At 51.0% G+C, this 16,480-nt stretch overlaps 1 protein-coding gene across 1 annotated transcript; it reads right to left on the bottom strand.

Moving 5' to 3' along the window:
- Positions 1-220: 220 nt before the first annotated feature.
- Positions 221-12,593, bottom strand: LOC114616480 (extracellular serine/threonine protein kinase FAM20C; the record flags this gene model as incomplete). Its single annotated transcript, XM_028761934.1, has 7 exons — positions 221-1,181; positions 2,265-2,324; positions 2,860-2,941; positions 3,069-3,178; positions 4,068-4,248; positions 10,478-10,593; positions 12,501-12,593. Coding segments are annotated over 7 exons (892 nt in total), but the record flags the coding sequence as incomplete, so codon positions are not given.
- Positions 12,594-16,480: the final 3,887 nt, after the last annotated feature.

Below are 16,480 nucleotides of genomic sequence, written 5' to 3' on the forward strand. Positions count from 1 at the left end.
GTGGGGCAAGACAGAGCTGACCTCCTATCCCCCCCTTGCCCCGCCCCTTTGGAGCCTTGCTAGCCTGCTTACCTTTTAGGGGCTGGGCAGGCAGCTCCCTTCACAGCCCTAACAGGCTGAAGACCCACATCACACAGACACCATAAGAGCAGGGATTAGCCTCATTTGGGGGCTATCTAGGGGGACAGCTGTGACAAGGAGTGAGTCCCCACCCCAGACAGCCATGGCACACGCTTGCTGTATCTTTATTGCACTGTTACCTCACTGCAAACTACTCCACGAAAATGTCCCAATGTTAGCCTGCTGTCCTGAGGCCATGGGCTCTGTGTACTGTCTTGACACCCACTGTCCAGAGCTCAGCCAAGGCAGGCAGTGCCCACCACCAACTAGTAAGGCCTGACTGCTATGCAGCAGTGGACAGGTGGATAGCTTGTCATTGGTATCCAAAAACCCTTTCTTGGGTGCCCATCTGCCCCAACACAGGCCATGATGTCCATCACTGTCCCCCTTCTAAGAGCTCTCTGGCCTTTGAGAGAGGAGGCCCCAGGATGGGGAGCAGAAAGTGGATTGTAATTGAGGGCCAGAGTGTGATCACATCATAGGAGGTCCTTGAAGTGGCCCAGAGGTGATCTCTGGTCTGCTGGGTGTTTCTCCTTTGACAGGACTGTGAGCCTTTTGTTAAGTACAAAATAGTGAGTTAAAGGTTCCTCCCTATGGGAAGGATGGAGCGCTGGCCACTCTGCTGCATGTCCAGAGTGCTCTGTCTGGTTTCTGCTGGAACTGGAGGCCCATACTTCCCTATCAGAGCCATGAGGGAGACCCCATGCTCCCTGCCGCAGGTCACCCTATGGGGATGACCAATCCTGTCCGAATTCACTGAATTCACAGGGCTAGGCTCTGTGCTCCTCCTTCCTCACAGGTAGTGTGGTCACTACCTCTCCGTGGAGGCTCTGTGCTCAGCGGCTAGGTCGTCCTCCACCACACTGTTCAGCCCATCCTTCTCTACACAGTCTCGAACAGCCTGCAGCACAATGCGCAGCCGCCGGTCCAGGGCCTCCAGGTGCAGCTGGTAGAGCACGGGTGCGACCTTGTCATGCTGCAGGGACTCAGCCATCAGCAGGCTCAGTTTGTGCTCCTCTTTGGCCAGCAGCTGAAGCCTCAGGTAGGTGGACCTCCTGATCCTGCAGAGAGAATGGGGTGTCACTACTGGGAAGGAAAGAGAGTGGGGGCTCTGGTGGGGTGGCATATTACTGGAGAGACAGAGAGAGAGAGAGAGAGAGAGAGAGAGAGAGAGAGAGAGAGAGAGAGGCAGAGAGGTGTAGACAGACAGGGACACGGAGAGAGACACACGGAAATGTGAAGACAAGAGACAGAAAGATGGAGAGACAGACTCGGAGAAAAAGAGGGCAGAGAGAGAGAGAGAGAGAGAGAGAGAGAGAGAGAGAGAGAGAGAGAGAGAGAGAGAAGAGAAGAGAGAGAGAAACAGAGCAAGACAAACTAAGAGACAAGGAGGCCAGAGACCCCAGGCCTCATGAGTCTGTTACATGGAGACGGGGCATTCTAGACCAGTGGTTCTAGACCAGTGGTTCTAGACCTTCCCAGTGCTGCAGCTCTTTCATACAGTCCCTCGTGTTGTGCTGACCGACCCCCCAACCATAAGATCATTTTCATTGCAACTTCGTAACTGTAGCTTTGCTACTGTTATGAATCAGGGTGTAAATATATGATATGCAGCCCCTGTGAAAGGCTCATTCCACCTCAGAGGGGTCATGACCCTTAGGTTGAGAAACCGCTGTCCTAGACATTGCTACAGTCCTATCCAGAAAGACAGGTGGCTAGATGGGCACCCCCTGTCCTGAGGGCAAGACTAGGCTAACCGCTCACCTGGGAGACTGTCCTTCCTCAGCTGGCCAGGTGCACTTGCCTCCCAAGGGAGAGAAGTAATTCGCTTTGGGAGCCTATGTCCAGCCACTGGGGGTCAGGGGAGGGTAGGTATGAGCGACTGTGGAAGGTGGGTAGGGTGGGCGAATCTGGAAGCCATGGCCAGGAGAGAAGGACCCTGGACTTACAGCCTGTTTCAGGCCTTGGGGTCTCCCTGGTGGGGGTTATCCAGATGAGGCTTAGGGAAGAAAGGTCAGTGAGGCATGGGCATGCTTGCTCTGTGGATGCTTGCCCACCGGAGCCCCAGTGGGTGTGAACAGGCCTCTCGGGTAGTGATGGCTGCCAGGGGGCAGTGAGAGACCACGCACGGCTTGGGCACGTACCTGCAGCACTGGTGAAGGGGAGCTAGAATGGAAAGCTCATCGTGTGAGTATTTCCCAAACCTGTGGGACGAAGGTAGAGCAGTCAGAGCCCTAGCAGCTGGAAAGCCTTACGGGGCCCAGCGCCAAGCCCTCAGGGTCCCGCCTCCCAGTGCTGTGGTGCTGTAGGACCATGACAATCTCATGAAGCTCATTAGTGTCGAGGCTGCCCCTGGCCATGTCCAGCGCTGGCAGTATTGATTTTTTTCTTTTCGTTTTGTTTTGTTTGAAAGGGATTCTGCTTTGTTAAGCAGAGGTTAATGACCTCTCTCAGACTGAACTGACTGCTTGTTGGCCCTTCTCATCCAGCCACAGGCCCTTTGGCCTCAGTTTCCCCAGGGTAAGGAAGGTATGATAGAAAGTACTCATGTGGTTACGGCCATGAATCCAGCACCTTGTGGTAGTCTTCACTTCCTCACTGATGTATACCCCGATGTGACCCAGTCCCTGCCTCTCAGGTGATTCCCCTGTCCCAATGATTGCTTCTCAGGCTAACCTAGTTCCCCCATAAACGAGGATGTATAGAACCCCAGGGTCTCCAAGGGCACAGAAGACCCACCCACGCCCGTTGTCCAAGTGTATGATGAAGGTCTCATTCCCGAACTTCTCAAAGGTCTCGTAGTGATGCCGGTCCATGTTCCCTGCAGGGACAAGCACGCACAGCTGCTCAGAGGCCTCTGGCCCTCCTCAGCTGTGGGTCACCAGATGGTGCCCCCAGCTAAAGGTGTTTAGGCATTTCTGGCAGCCAGCATGCCCTGCAGGACGTACCCATGAGGAAATCAAAGACAGTCATGTCCATGATGTCCAGGATTCGGTGGCCACTGTCGTAGGGTGGAGTCTGCTTCACCTCTTCACAGTAATCAGGGTCCACTTCCCACCTGTGGGGGAGGAGGAAGAAGGGGATAGTGTGAAACCCAGAACGAGGGTCTCTCCTCTGAGTGAAGAGGGAGGTCCAGGCTAGATTATTTGGTGCTGCCTGGCTCAGAAGAGCACCCTTTGTAAAGAGCACGCTTCGCAAAGAGGATTCGCAATGGGAATGGAGTGTCTTCAGGGACACGCATTAGGATAGGCTGAATTAATAGGGATAGAAGCCTGGAAGGTGATGAAGCTATTCTTCCTGCCCTAGGTGGGCCCAGGGCTGAAGGCATTGTCAGTTGATATCATGCGTTTTATGCCAATGGTGTGTATGTGTCTTTTCCAGCACCCGACAGGCAGTGGGTGGGGGAGGTTGTATTTTAAGGGTTACCAATATCAGCTAGCACCTCTTCTACATCACAGATAGGAACCCTGTGGTGGCTAATATTGTCAATGTGACTGGATTTGGAATCATGCCAACACACCTCTGGCTGTGTCTGTGAGGATGTTTCCAGAGAGGTTTAACTGAAGCAAAGACTGACTCTGAATGTGTGTGGGCGGCACCATTCCCTAGGCTGGGGCCCTGGCCTGAATAAAATAGGGAAAGTGGGCTCATCTGTCTCTGTGCTTCTTGACTGTCACCAGCTACCTCATGCTTCTGTTACCATGCCTCCCTCATAACGACGGACCAAACCCTCAAACTGTGAGCCAAAGCCATCTTCGTCAGCAACAGTAACCAAGACATACTGCTGCCACTATCTCACAGTGGCACAAGCACAGCTGGCTTTGCACTGTTCTTGCTGCCTCTTTTGACTCTGAGCCATGGACTACTGACTCCCTATTCCAGGCTCAGTGACCTTGGTTGCACAGTGGACAGAAGCTGCCCCATTAAGTCCCAAGTGCCTGACTCACTCTGCCTTCTTTCGCTTGTGGTAGGAACGACGCCAGGGGTTCCGCCATGTCTTCCTCTTGGCCAGTGACAGGTCAGGCAAGAAGGCCGCCAGAGATCCTTCAATCTGGTCGGGCCTCCCACAAAGGGCATGTTCGGTGGAACAGTAGTAGGAACACTCCCCGTAGAAGCAGATGTTGTTGGCTGGAGAAGGATAGGTCCAGTCAGTGGCCATCACTCCTAGCAATGCCCACAGTACTGCCCCAGAGGCACCTCAGGCCTTACCATGCAGTGTTCACCAGTTCACCATCCCCTCTGATCCCATACCCTGAGAGTCTACAGAGCAGAACTCCAGCCACAGGGAGTCAAAGTCAGACCCTGTCAAAATGAGAGGTGCTTCCTACTCACACTCTGATCTCCTAAGATTGATTCAGGCTCCAGAGGGCAGAGAAAATGCCAATCATTCTCCAGAGGAAGTTCTAGTATTTATCTGCAAAGAGCACTTACAGCCTAGCCCCAAAAGGAACCACTTACATGGGTGGGCAAAGCCACAGGCAGGCAAAGCCAGGAGCTATAAGTTTCCAAAGAACTACAAATGGGGTCTGGATAGGTAAATTGGTGTCAATAACCACCAGAACCATGAGGACCCAAGCTCCATGTAAAGCGTTCATGTAAAACACTGAGTATGATGGCACATGCTCATAACTCCCATGCTGGGAGGCAGGACAGGAGGACCCTGGGAGTCACTCTTGGCCAGTGTGGCCTACTTGGTGAGTTCTAGGTGAAAGTCAGAGACCCTGTCTCAAAAAGAAAAGAAAAAAAAAAGTAGATGGTGCCTGAAGAAGGACTCCCAAAGTTGACCTCTGGCCTGCATGTGAACACACACACACAGACACAGACACAGACACAGACACAGACACACACACTCACACACTCACACAGAGTCATGAAGTTCATGGGAACACACTCAGTATTTCTTTCATCTGGGAAACTCATACCAAACCCTCAGTAAGAAACCAGCTCACACCCTCCTGGATGGTTGTGACTAAAGAGCCACATGGTGACATGTGTCAAGGAGGTAGAGAGCCATGGGATCCCAGCAGGGACATCATATGATGAAGACACTTGGGAGACAGCCTGGCGACTGTCGGGGAGAGTTCATGTAAGATCGGCTCTGACCTGGTTGATCCAGTTTGGGGTTACAGCACGTAAGTTATATGGAAATGTTTCCATGTACCAGCCTTCATGACTCACAAAGGAAAGGAGCCACCTAGACACTGCCAGCCACCACTGGAGAAAGGAAACTGTTCTCTTTCTTTTTCTGTTTTTGAGAAAGGGCTTCAGGTAGTCCAGGCTGGCATCAAATTGTGTGTGTGTGTGTGTGTGTGTGTGTGTGTGTGTGTTTGCATGGGCATGTAAGTGTATATACCTGTGAGAGGAGCATAAAGGACAACCTCAGATGCCATTCCTCAGACACCGTCCACCTTGTTTTGGAGACAGTGTCTCTCTTGCCTGATACTTGTCAAGCAGGTTAGGTTGACTAAGCAGGTTAGGTTGACTGGCCAGCAAGCACCAGGGAGCCCCCCATCTCCACTTCCTTGTAACCAGTATTGCAAACCTGTAGCCTCACTGTTAGCTTTAATTAATTAATTATTTTTAAACACGGAGTCTGGGGATTGAGCTAGAGCCTTGGGCTTACAAGGCAAGCGCTTTACTGACTGGGCTAACTCCCTGAGATCTCTGACCCTGAACTCCCGCTTCCAACTCCTAAGTGCTGGGACGGCAGGCATGCATCACTGTGCCTGATTTAGGTGGTGCTGAGGATGGAACTCGGGGCTTTGTTGGTGCTAGGTAACCAACTGAGCCTCCTCCTCATTGGCTGTGTATGTGTGGAACCCCAGTGCTGGGGACGTTCAGACAGAGATCCCTGGAGCTGACTGGACAGCCAGTCTAGCCTAATCAGGAAGCTCCAGGTTCAATGAGAGATACTGGCCTAAAGAAAAAATAAGTTGGAGAGACATTGAAGAAGACATCTGATGTGAGCCTCTGGAACACACACACACACACACACACACACACACACACACACACACAAATATAACATAAAGCAAGCTCTTCAAAGCACACGCATGCCATACAGCCTTTAGAGAAGGAGGCTGGAGAATTGCCAGGACCAGGTCTGGAAGGGGCAGGGGTAGGAGGGGGCATGCATTTTCTATGATTCCTGGCACACCCGTGGGCACACAAGTCCTGGCTGGCCAGGCTCACTGCCTCTCCTCTCCCCTTCCCTTCTAGGCTTCATCCCCCCCGCCTCGTAGTCAGTGCTAGGTAATTAGGGTGGAAAAGATCAAACAGAGACCAGCCCACTGCAGCTCCAGGTGCTGATACAGTTTACACAGCCTACCCTACTCCTTCACCCCTGCCAAGGACAGAAAAGCATTGGAGGCCAGGCAATAGCACAGTCTCCAGGAGGAAAATTTCTATCCCATCTCTTGTTGGCCATAACCATGAAATTGGATGCCTCTGATAGCCTGCTGGCCCTACCTAAGCTGAGCTCAGAGCCTTTCAAGCTGAAAGAGGAACAGAAACCTGTTCCTGCTCCATATAACCTGGTTTCTCAGAGGCACCTAGGGTGGGGGTAGTGGGCTCCAAAAGCTGTGTGACAAGAGGTGAAGCCCATACCTCTCTGAGGTGCTCAACGGCTTCACCTGTGCTGCAGGGCTAAGAAGGAGACCTTGGGGACCTGAGGTGGCCTTGTACCTGGGGTCGAATGAGCATCTTTTGAGACATTAATAAAGGCAGAGCTGTGAAAAGCTGTAGTCTCTTGAGGTCAGAGAGCCTGCTGGGGCAATGGGTCTAACCTCCCCCAAAGGGGGCCCGTGAGATCTCAGGCCAGGTCTCCATTGTGAGCTAACACATGGCTACTTCATAGATCCTGTGCCTTGGCCAGAGAGGCCATAGTATCCAAGACAGGCCTGTCCTCCTGCCAGGGTCAACTCAGCAGAGTTGGAGTCCCTGCAGGGGAAATGTGCCCTTGGTGCCCTCCTCAGAAAATAGGTAGCCATGTCACACAAAGGCTGCAGACACACTGTCACTCGGATGTTATTCCTTCTATTGGGAGAAGATCCATACGGAACCTACTTACTCCTTAAAGCGCATTTGGGGCTGCACATTGTTGGGACGGACGGTCCCTTGGCTACCTGCCAAACAGACAACAAGGAAGGAAAGGAAAAGCTGATTGACTGAGTGAGGGTCAGGAGTAATCTATACTCTGAGATGCCAAGGCCAGGGTGGGGATGGGATGTATGCTGGGACCCGTGGTCACAAAAGCACAAACGCTTTGCAGAAAGAAACAAGGTGGGCATAGATGACCAGGGTGTATGAGACACGTCAGCAGAAATAGAGACAGCAGCTGGGTGGCAGTGACACACACCTTTAATCCCAGCACTCTGGAGGCAGAGCCAGGCGGATCTCTGTGAGTATGAGGTCAGCCTGGTTTATAGAGTGAATTTCAGGACAGCACAGAGACAGCAAAAACCATGTTTCTTAGAGCTGGGGGGCTTCAGAGGCTCAGTCTGGCCTTTCGGCTGTATGGTGTTGGGGCAGTTAACTGCCCTGTCTGAACTTTATTTCTCAGTAGCTACCCGGCATTCATGATGGAGTCGAAGGCTCTGAGCCGAGCTTACAGAAGGCCCATCTGAGGCCTGCCCCACCTGGAAGGGAGGGCCATGCTCCTCCCTGACTGACCCAGAGCAGAGCTGCTCACAAGTAGAAGGGTGTCTGCTGTGATCAAAGGCTTTCCAGCTGCACTTAGCTCTCAGAAGCAGCAATGGCAATTTTGGCAGTGGAAGGATCTAGAAGCGCAAGCAAAGCAGAAAAGGAGACTCTAAACAGACCTGGCTTTCTAAAGTAAGATCAAAGCTGCCTCCAGGATCCTGTGCTTCAGAGGAAACCAGACATCTGGAAGGTTCTTGGAAGAAATCTGGCTGACAGGGCAAAGTGGTCTGGCAGGGACAGCTAGGTGGAGGTGACTGTTTTTAGGAGTGGCCAGTGTCACCCGTTCTGTTATATGTCAAGAGGGAACCATCCGGGCCAGATGAATCACTTTTGGGGTCCCCTGACAGCCAGGGAAGATTCTTGGGGTTCATGGGAGCTAAGTAATAACTAGTAAGCAATAACTAGTAAGCAATAACTGGTAACCAATAACTAGTAAGCAATAACTAGTAACCAATAACTAGTAAACCAATAACTAGTAACTGACTGGGAGCCTCACCATGAGCTGCAAAATGGTAGTTGTGGGCTAGCTGATTGGAGTAGCAGCTGCAGGGGGACATTGAGAGGAGGTGACGTGACAAATGATAGGTCCCCAGTGAAGTCCGTGGGATGTGCAGGACAATGAGCTGGGGTCCCCTGCTGAGGCTGGGAGGGAGCCTACACCAACATAAGACGTCTCATCTGCTCAGAAGAGCATGTAGCTCCATCTCTGGTTAATTAAAATTGAACAAGGCCTCAGGAACCTGAGCGTAATCGCTAGATCTGGGCATGGTGGCTCCTGCCTGTAATGCCAGCTTACGGAAGCTGGAAGTGGTTGGATCCTTTGGGCTTAATGGCCAGCCAGTTGAGCTGAATCTGTAAGCTCCAGGTTCAGTGAGGGACCCTGCCTCAAAACCAAACCCAAACCAAAAACCAAAACCAAAACCAAACAAACACCCAAGAATGAGAGAGATTGAAGAGAAGATACCTGGCATTGACCAATGGGCTCCATGTGCAACTGCTTGTGCATGTTCACGGGCAAAACAAACAAACAAAAAATAAAATAAAATAAAATAAAACAAAATCCAGAATCCTTCACTATTTCAAAATGACTAAGCCCACAGTACATTGACTCTGCAGTGGATGACCTTTATGGTTCCTGTCTCAGAAGCCCACATCTGACTGCCACTTCAACCCCCATACCCGCATGAGATGCATATCTACCATCCCTCACTGGGACTGCTGGGGGCTTTAGGCTATAGAAAACACAGTCTAGGGAGTTCCTGACTTGTTTCTGCCTGTCCTAGTTCCTCTGATTGATGTTGGGTGATCTCCTCAACTGTATCCACCCAAGGGCACAGGGTATGAGCTGGGCTGGATGTGGAATGCCACTGCTGGCAAATCATCTCCAGGGACAAAGGACTGACCCTGAGGATGTTTGAAGTGACACTGGCAAATCTTGAGGTCACAGTGCTGAGTCACAGAACCAAAGCTAAGAGGCCATCTGTGGATCCCCAAATGGACCAAAGCAGAGAGAGAATAGTGACCCACCTGGGACAGCTGGCAGCATGGGCTGGCAAGGGGTAGGAGGCTGAGGCTCCTGTCCTGGTGGTGGAGGGAATTACTACCCAGATGTCTGTATTTAGAGCACCGGGCTTGGTAAATGACTTAAACACTACATGGAGACTCAGGGAGGTATCGAGTAAATCAGTTGCTGGGCTGCACAGCAAGACTCTGTCTCAAACAAACAAACAAACAAACAAACAAACAAACAAACAGCCATGTATGATGGCTCACACTGGTAATCCCAGCACTCAAGATGCTGAAGCAGGAAGATGGAGAGTTTAGCGCCATTCTGGTATACATAATGAGTTCCAGGCCAGCCTAGACTATGGAATGAGACCCTGTCCTCCCTCCCAAACCCAACTCGACTCAAACCAACCAAACAGTCTAACAACAACAAAGATCCCAATCAATCAAATAATAAATTAATTAACTTAAATGCACACTGGACCACAGTGGAAACACCTCTGTCTGGGCACAGGAAGGTGTCGATAAGAGACCATATATATGTAGATTGGCACATATACATGTCACACACAGGAGGCAGCATGGCCACCCTCAGTGGAAACAGCTGTTAGATAGATGAGTTCGATGGTTTCTGTGATGGTTAATATTGACCATCAACTTGACAGGTTCTAAAATCACCTAGGAGACATACCTCTGCACATGTCTATAAGGAATTTTTGAGATTAGGTTAACCAAGGTGTGTAGCACCATCCCATGGGCTGAGATTTCAGACTGAATGAAAAGAAGAAAATGAGCTGAGTCCCAGCATCCATCTCTCTCTGCTTCCTGACTGTGGATACACTGTGAGCAGCTGCCTCACAGTCCTGACTGTGGCTACACTGTGAGCAGCTGCTTCACAGTCCTGACTGTGGATACAATGTGACCGCTGTCTCAGGCTCCCACTGCCATGCCTTTCCCACCATGATGGACTGTGAACCCTTTGACTGTGAGCCAAATAAGCCCTTCCTTCCTGAGGGTGCTTCTGACAGGATATTTTATCTGAGCAACAGGAAGAGTAATCTAATCTAATCTGTAGGCTTTTTAGAGCTGACCAAGACCAGCATGTGACCTAAGCCTTGTGAGCCCCTCATCCTATCCCATCCCCAGCTACCTGGAGATACAAAGAAGGTTCTCCATAGCTTCTTATCCCGTGTCACATCCCGGATCTCCTTGGTCATGTTGATCATCCTACCAGCCACCGGAGGGACTCTGCGGAAATCCAGGATCCTGGTGGGAAAAGGTGGGGGAAGGATTCTTTATTCTTGAGGCTGGTTCTCACGGTCTGCAGCAGAAGATGAATACTGAGCCTTATCCCTCTACCTCTGCCCTCTAGTTTTCTGCCACACGAGGCCCTCAGGCTCAGCACAGCCCAGAACCATCAGTGCCAGGAAAGTGTGCAACTCAGAAGGACTGAAGTCTTTAGGTGCCATGCGTTGTCTCTGGCCCTGCCAGGCAATGTGATAACTAAAATGTGCCCTCATTCCAGGGCTAAATTTAAAAGGAAATTAAATTAAATTACCCACTCTTAATGGGGCTCCTTCTGCACACATTGCTGCTTGCTTAATTAAATGGAGATGCCCAATGCTAGCTTTTTCCTGCTGACACAGGATGTAGAGATGAGTTGTCCTTGGTGGAGGGATGAACAGACCACATTCCCATGATGAGGGGCCCCAACTGCTTGACAGCTGCAGCCAGTATCCTGCCACCTCAAGCTTCATGACTCTGTTTTCATGTGTGTGTACACATGTGGGTTCATACATGTGGGTGCTGCACATGAGATCAACCTGGGGTTCATTTCTAAGGAGCCATCAACCTTGACTCTCAGCAGCCTCGACCTCACTGATTGAGCTAAACTGACTGGCTATCCTGCCCCAGAGATCCTCCTGTCTCTACCTCCCGGGAACTGGAATTGCAAGTGTGTACTATGTACTCTTTTTGTAAAGGTTCCGGGGATAGACCCCAGATGTGCAAGCACTTTAACAGCAGCGTCATCTCTCCAGCCTCATGGCTGCTTTATAAGTAGGCAACCTGAGTGACCTCATGGTGCAAAGTCACCATTGTCACAGAAAGGCTTTCTGGGTTCTATATGCCTAAATGTCAGGCTTCTGAGGATTTCTAGTTCCCATGTAAGCTTTGTGATCTACCCCAGTCTTCCAGGCTCCTGTAAGAAAGATGGAGCCTGGACTCTGCAGTCTAGGCAGTCCCATGACAGCTGGGTTAAGATCTAAGTCTAGCCACAGCTGTGGTATAGTCAAGAGGGTCTCGAGGGATAAATACCGAGCCTTATCCCTCTGCTATTGCCTGGGAAAAGGTCCCTCTGTACCCCTCAGAGATGACCCCAGGGTTAGGCCTGTGAACAGCTCTTTAGGGTACAGACAGGGCCACGTGGAATCTATAGTGGTCCAGGTTCTGCTGGGTCAAGGCTGTCCCTCAGGAGACAAGTGACAAAGCCTCCCACCTATTGTCACCAACACACCATTTCCTCCAAGGTGCCTTCCTGACCTGTTCACAGCCACCCACGATGCCGAGCCCTTCTCTTTACCTTATTTCTTTTCCCTTTATTCCCAATGTTGTGCCATCTGTTCCTGCTGCTGCTTGCTGGGTACAGGGGGTAGGGTGGTGCCCACCAGGATCACAAATGCAGTGAGGACAGTATGCAGCACTGGGGAGACAGCTTAGTTTGGGTTCAGTCTCTAGCAATCAAGTGTGGTGGCACACACTTATAATTCCCGCACTGAGGGGCAGAGACAGGAGGATTCCTGGGGTACGCCAGCCAGCCAGCAAGCCAGCCAGCCAGCCAGCCAGCCAGCAATGTAGCCGACTTGAGGAGTTCCAGTGATTCTGAATAGTGGGCAGCTCCTGAAGAATGATACCTGAGGTTCTCCTGTAGTCTCTACGAGCATGCACACGTTATGTGCTTGCTACACACACACACACACACACACACACACACACACACACACACACACTGGTGGATCTTTGAAGGTTTAGTATGGAGCAGTTGTGGAGGTTAACAATGGAGGCTGCACAGATTTCTAGGGCCAGGCCTATGCTTCTCTGTAGGTGGCGCGCTTGAGTACACAGATGAATCTGGATCTAGTTGGCTCTTGGCAGTGTGAGGGGAGGGGACTCACCTGTCGAGGTGGAAGGCAGCGATCTCTGCATTGTGCCTCTCGTAATCAGAGAAATAAAAAAAGTCAGGTGGTGTCTCCTGCTCCCTTGTCTGCCTGTAAAAACATAGATAGAGACAGGAAGAGTGTCACAGAGGGGATCTCTGGATGGAGGGGGACAAGCTGAGGTATGGGTGCAGCTGAAACCCAAGCTGACACCCATTTCCAGGTGTTCTGCTAATCAGTTGTCAGAGCATCATCATCAGTGTGACATGAAAGGGCCAGTGAGATAGCTCAGTGGCTGAAGGTGCTTGCTGCCAAAGCTGAAAATCTGAGTTCAACCCCCAGGACCCACATGGCCAGAGAAAGCCAATGCCTACAAATTGTCCTCTGACCTCCACATGTGCTGTGGTGTGCATACTGACCCCCGTCACATAAATAAGCATATGTTTCTTTTAAAAATAAATTATAGACAGTGAGGAGATGGTTCAAATGATTAAAATGAATGCTTTGAATGCACAGGGACCCGAGTTTAATCTACAGGAGCCACCTTTAAAAAGCAATTTCTGTGGAAGGCAGACCAGAGGACCCCCAGGCCTCACTGGCTAGCCAGTCCAGCCCTACTTGGTGAGTTTCTGGCCAGCGAGGAGAAAAAAACCCAAGGTGGGCCAGGTGTGGTGACATATGCTTTTAATCTCAGCACTCAGGAGGCAGAGGCAGATGGATCTCTTCGAGTTCTAGGCCAGCCTCGTCTACAAGCAAGTTTAAGGCCAACCAGGGCTGCATAGTGAGACCCTGACTTTAAAACAAACAAACAAGCAAACAAACAAATCCAAGGTAGATGGTGCCTAAGGGTGACACCTGCTGTTGACTCTGGAGTCCAGATGCACAGAGGCACATATATGTATACACATACACACGCATGAGTGTACACACGTACGAACACTCCCTAAATTATTGAAGTTCCCAATGTGTCACACTTTCAAAGCACTAACCCCACAAGGCTCACGACTTCCTAGCTGTCTGTTTGTTGGTCTGTTTCCTGAATTCTTCAGTGTAGGTCCAACACCTACAGGCAGACACACTGCGTGCCAGGTGAGGCCACACGCTTTTCCTGGCCCACACTTAGAAACTTCATGAGTAGGGGATTTGGGTAAAGAGCAGACATCCAGGAGCCCTTGGAAGGATTGTCATTTGACCTTCCCTGTCCCTGTCCCTATGGCTGTGTATTCAATTAGTGAGGCTGAGTATTTGGCGATGATCTTTGCTCTGGCTCCAGAGAGACAGAGGCAGCACAGCAGAGCAGGTCCTGCCTCCTCATGCACACAGCGAAGTACGCATACTGTGGCCCAGGATTCCTGGTAATTCTCACCCCTGCCCCACTGTCTAGCTCTGCCCTGGCACTTCTCTTGGATGGCAGGTCTTGGAGGGTTGATGCCAGGTCATCTGGGGCTGTTCAGGAACAGAGAGCAAGGAGCTGCTAGAGGCTCTACTTGCCACAGTCACGTCTGTATCTCTGCTCAGAGGAATCAAAATGGTGTAAGTTGGCCACATCTAGCCCTCAGGCAGATGGTCTGGTGTTGTTCACATCCACAACCACAGAAAGCCTTCTGCTGCGGCAAAGGAAGCTTTAGAACCCTTGGAGCAAGCCTCTCAACTTAAGACACTTCCTGTATCAAAAGCATGAAGTCTTCTTGGAGTCAGCCTGAGAAGAGCAGGGAGCTTGCTGGATGGACAGGGGAACCCTCAGATCCTCACAGGGCCCTTCCTCAGTCAGGAAGTTCAAAGGTCAGTTGATACTGCCCAGGGGCTCCCATGCACCCATCCTGGACTCACAGGCTATTCAGCTTGGGTCTTGGCACCATGCCTCTGTGTATGTGTGTGTGTGTGTGTGTGTGTTCGTGTGTGTGCGCATGTGCCTACCCTCCCTGGACACTAACACTCCAGTCTCCCACAGTGAGAAGTAGAAAACTATGGAAGGATTGTCATTTGACCTTCCCTGTCTCCTGGCCAGCCAAAGATACAAAGCCAGGTAGCTTTGAAAGGTCACTGTCATTCCAAAAGAATCAAAGTTCTCTCCACTGATGTAATTTGACCTTAATGATGTGGAATTGTCAGCCTGTCATTGCCAGATGCCCTGTCTGAAGCAATGTTAGCATGAAATCTGGATCTTCCCTGGCTCCCTGCTTCCAACCCAGGCCATACAGGTGAGAGAGAACTCAGCCTGAAGGCTCACCTCCCAGGATGCTGTTTTTTCCAAGTATGCGGATGAGGGCCTGGGGGTCACCCCGGCTCTATGGGCACTTTCAGAGCTACAATGGAGCCCCATACACCTTCAAGGCTTAGATCCTTCCTTGTAGATACACAGCTGAGGTTGTTGGGGCCTTCTAGTCCTCAGCCCTGCTGTCAGGTGAGGCTAATGCCCCACACACTGCTGAGTGATGGGATGTATATACAAGGCTTCCTGTGGTGTAGGTGGGGTTCGGGTGGCAGGCAGCAGCCAACCACCTCTGATAGTTTCCTGAATAAGACTTGATCAAACATATCCTCCTCAGCCTTTCTGAAGCCAGTGTGGGAAGCGCTCTCTCTCTCTCTCTCTCTCTCTCTCTCTCTCTCTCTCTCTCTCTCTCTCTCCCTCCCTCCCTCCCTCCCTCCCTCCCTCCCTCTCTCCTTCCCTTCCTCCCTCTTCCCTCTCTCTCCCTCTGTGTGTGTGTGTGTGCGGTGGGTAGTGTGGGCCCATGGCCCACGGCCACCCACCTTGACAGGTTGATGACTGGGAACGGCAGTGGTCGTACACACACGGGTGGATATGAAAGCTAGAGACCAGCTCTGGTGCTGTCTCTCAGGAGGAGCCCATCTGTTTGTCTTTTGTTATTGTTTGTTTTCTCAGACAGATTCTCATGTAGCCCTGGCCATCCTGGGTACATAGACTAGGCTGGTTTCAAACTCACAGAAACCTGCCTTAGTCTGCCTCCTAAATGCTGGGAGTAAAGATATGTGCCATCAGGCTAGCCTTATCCACCTTTTTTTTTTTTTTCCTTTCAGGCCATGTCTTTCATTGGCCTGGAACTCACAAAATGGGCCAGGTTGGCTGGGCAGAAAGCTCTGGAAATCTGTCTGTCTTAGACTTCCTATGCTAAGGCTACAAACGTGCACCCCATGTCCTATAGTTTACATTGGTGCAAAGATCAAAGAATCTGTCTCAGCCCTCTCTGGTCTTAGTCGCCTACTTGCAACTGCATGGGGACTGTGCTCAGTGGTTTCTGAGACCCATGCCTACCAAGCAGTTTAATGACTGAGCTATGTCCCCAGCCTCCTCTCTCCTAGAGGAGAGGTGAATGGTTATCTACCACGCAATGGGTGCTGAAGGTCCATGCAGGCCTGAGAGGGTTAAGTTCTGACCACCCACTACAGACATGCATATGCTGACACATGCATGCAGTCATAAACACACACACATAAGAACTCCATGTATATTAACACTGTGCACATGTGTGTGACACACAGACACCCTACAGTGCAGGCTGTTGGGGGACTTTGGAGAGAAGGGGTTAAGACAATCTCCCCTGATACTTCCCAGGGTCAGCTGTGCAGAGGGGACTTGAAAAGGCAGCCCAACTGCCTCCCACCCACCTGAAGAGCCCCAAAGCTGGGGGACCCCATCAGCAACTTTCCTGCTGGACTGCACGGATTGCTAAAATAGAACTCGTGTGGGGCTGAGGACACGGTTCAGTTGGTAGAGTGCCTATTGTGCTTGAGGTCCTGGGTTCTATCCCCCGTCGTACCACATAAACCAGGTGTGATGGTGCACACCTGTGATCCCAGTACTTGGGAGGTGGAGGCTGGAGGAACAGAGGTTCAAGCTCAAGGTCATTCTGGGCTACTTGAGATCCTGTCTTAAAAAAAAAAGATAGAAGGAAAGAAAGGAAGGAAGAAAGAAAGAAAGAAAGAAAGAAAAAGGAAGGAAGGAAGGAAGGAAGGAAGGAAGGAAGGAAGGAAGGAAG

The sequence above is a fragment of the Grammomys surdaster genome, unplaced genomic scaffold, assembly GCF_004785775.1.
Source record: "Grammomys surdaster isolate TR1022 unplaced genomic scaffold, NIH_TR_1.0 332271, whole genome shotgun sequence".
NCBI classification, from domain to species: domain Eukaryota; kingdom Metazoa; phylum Chordata; class Mammalia; order Rodentia; family Muridae; genus Grammomys; species Grammomys surdaster.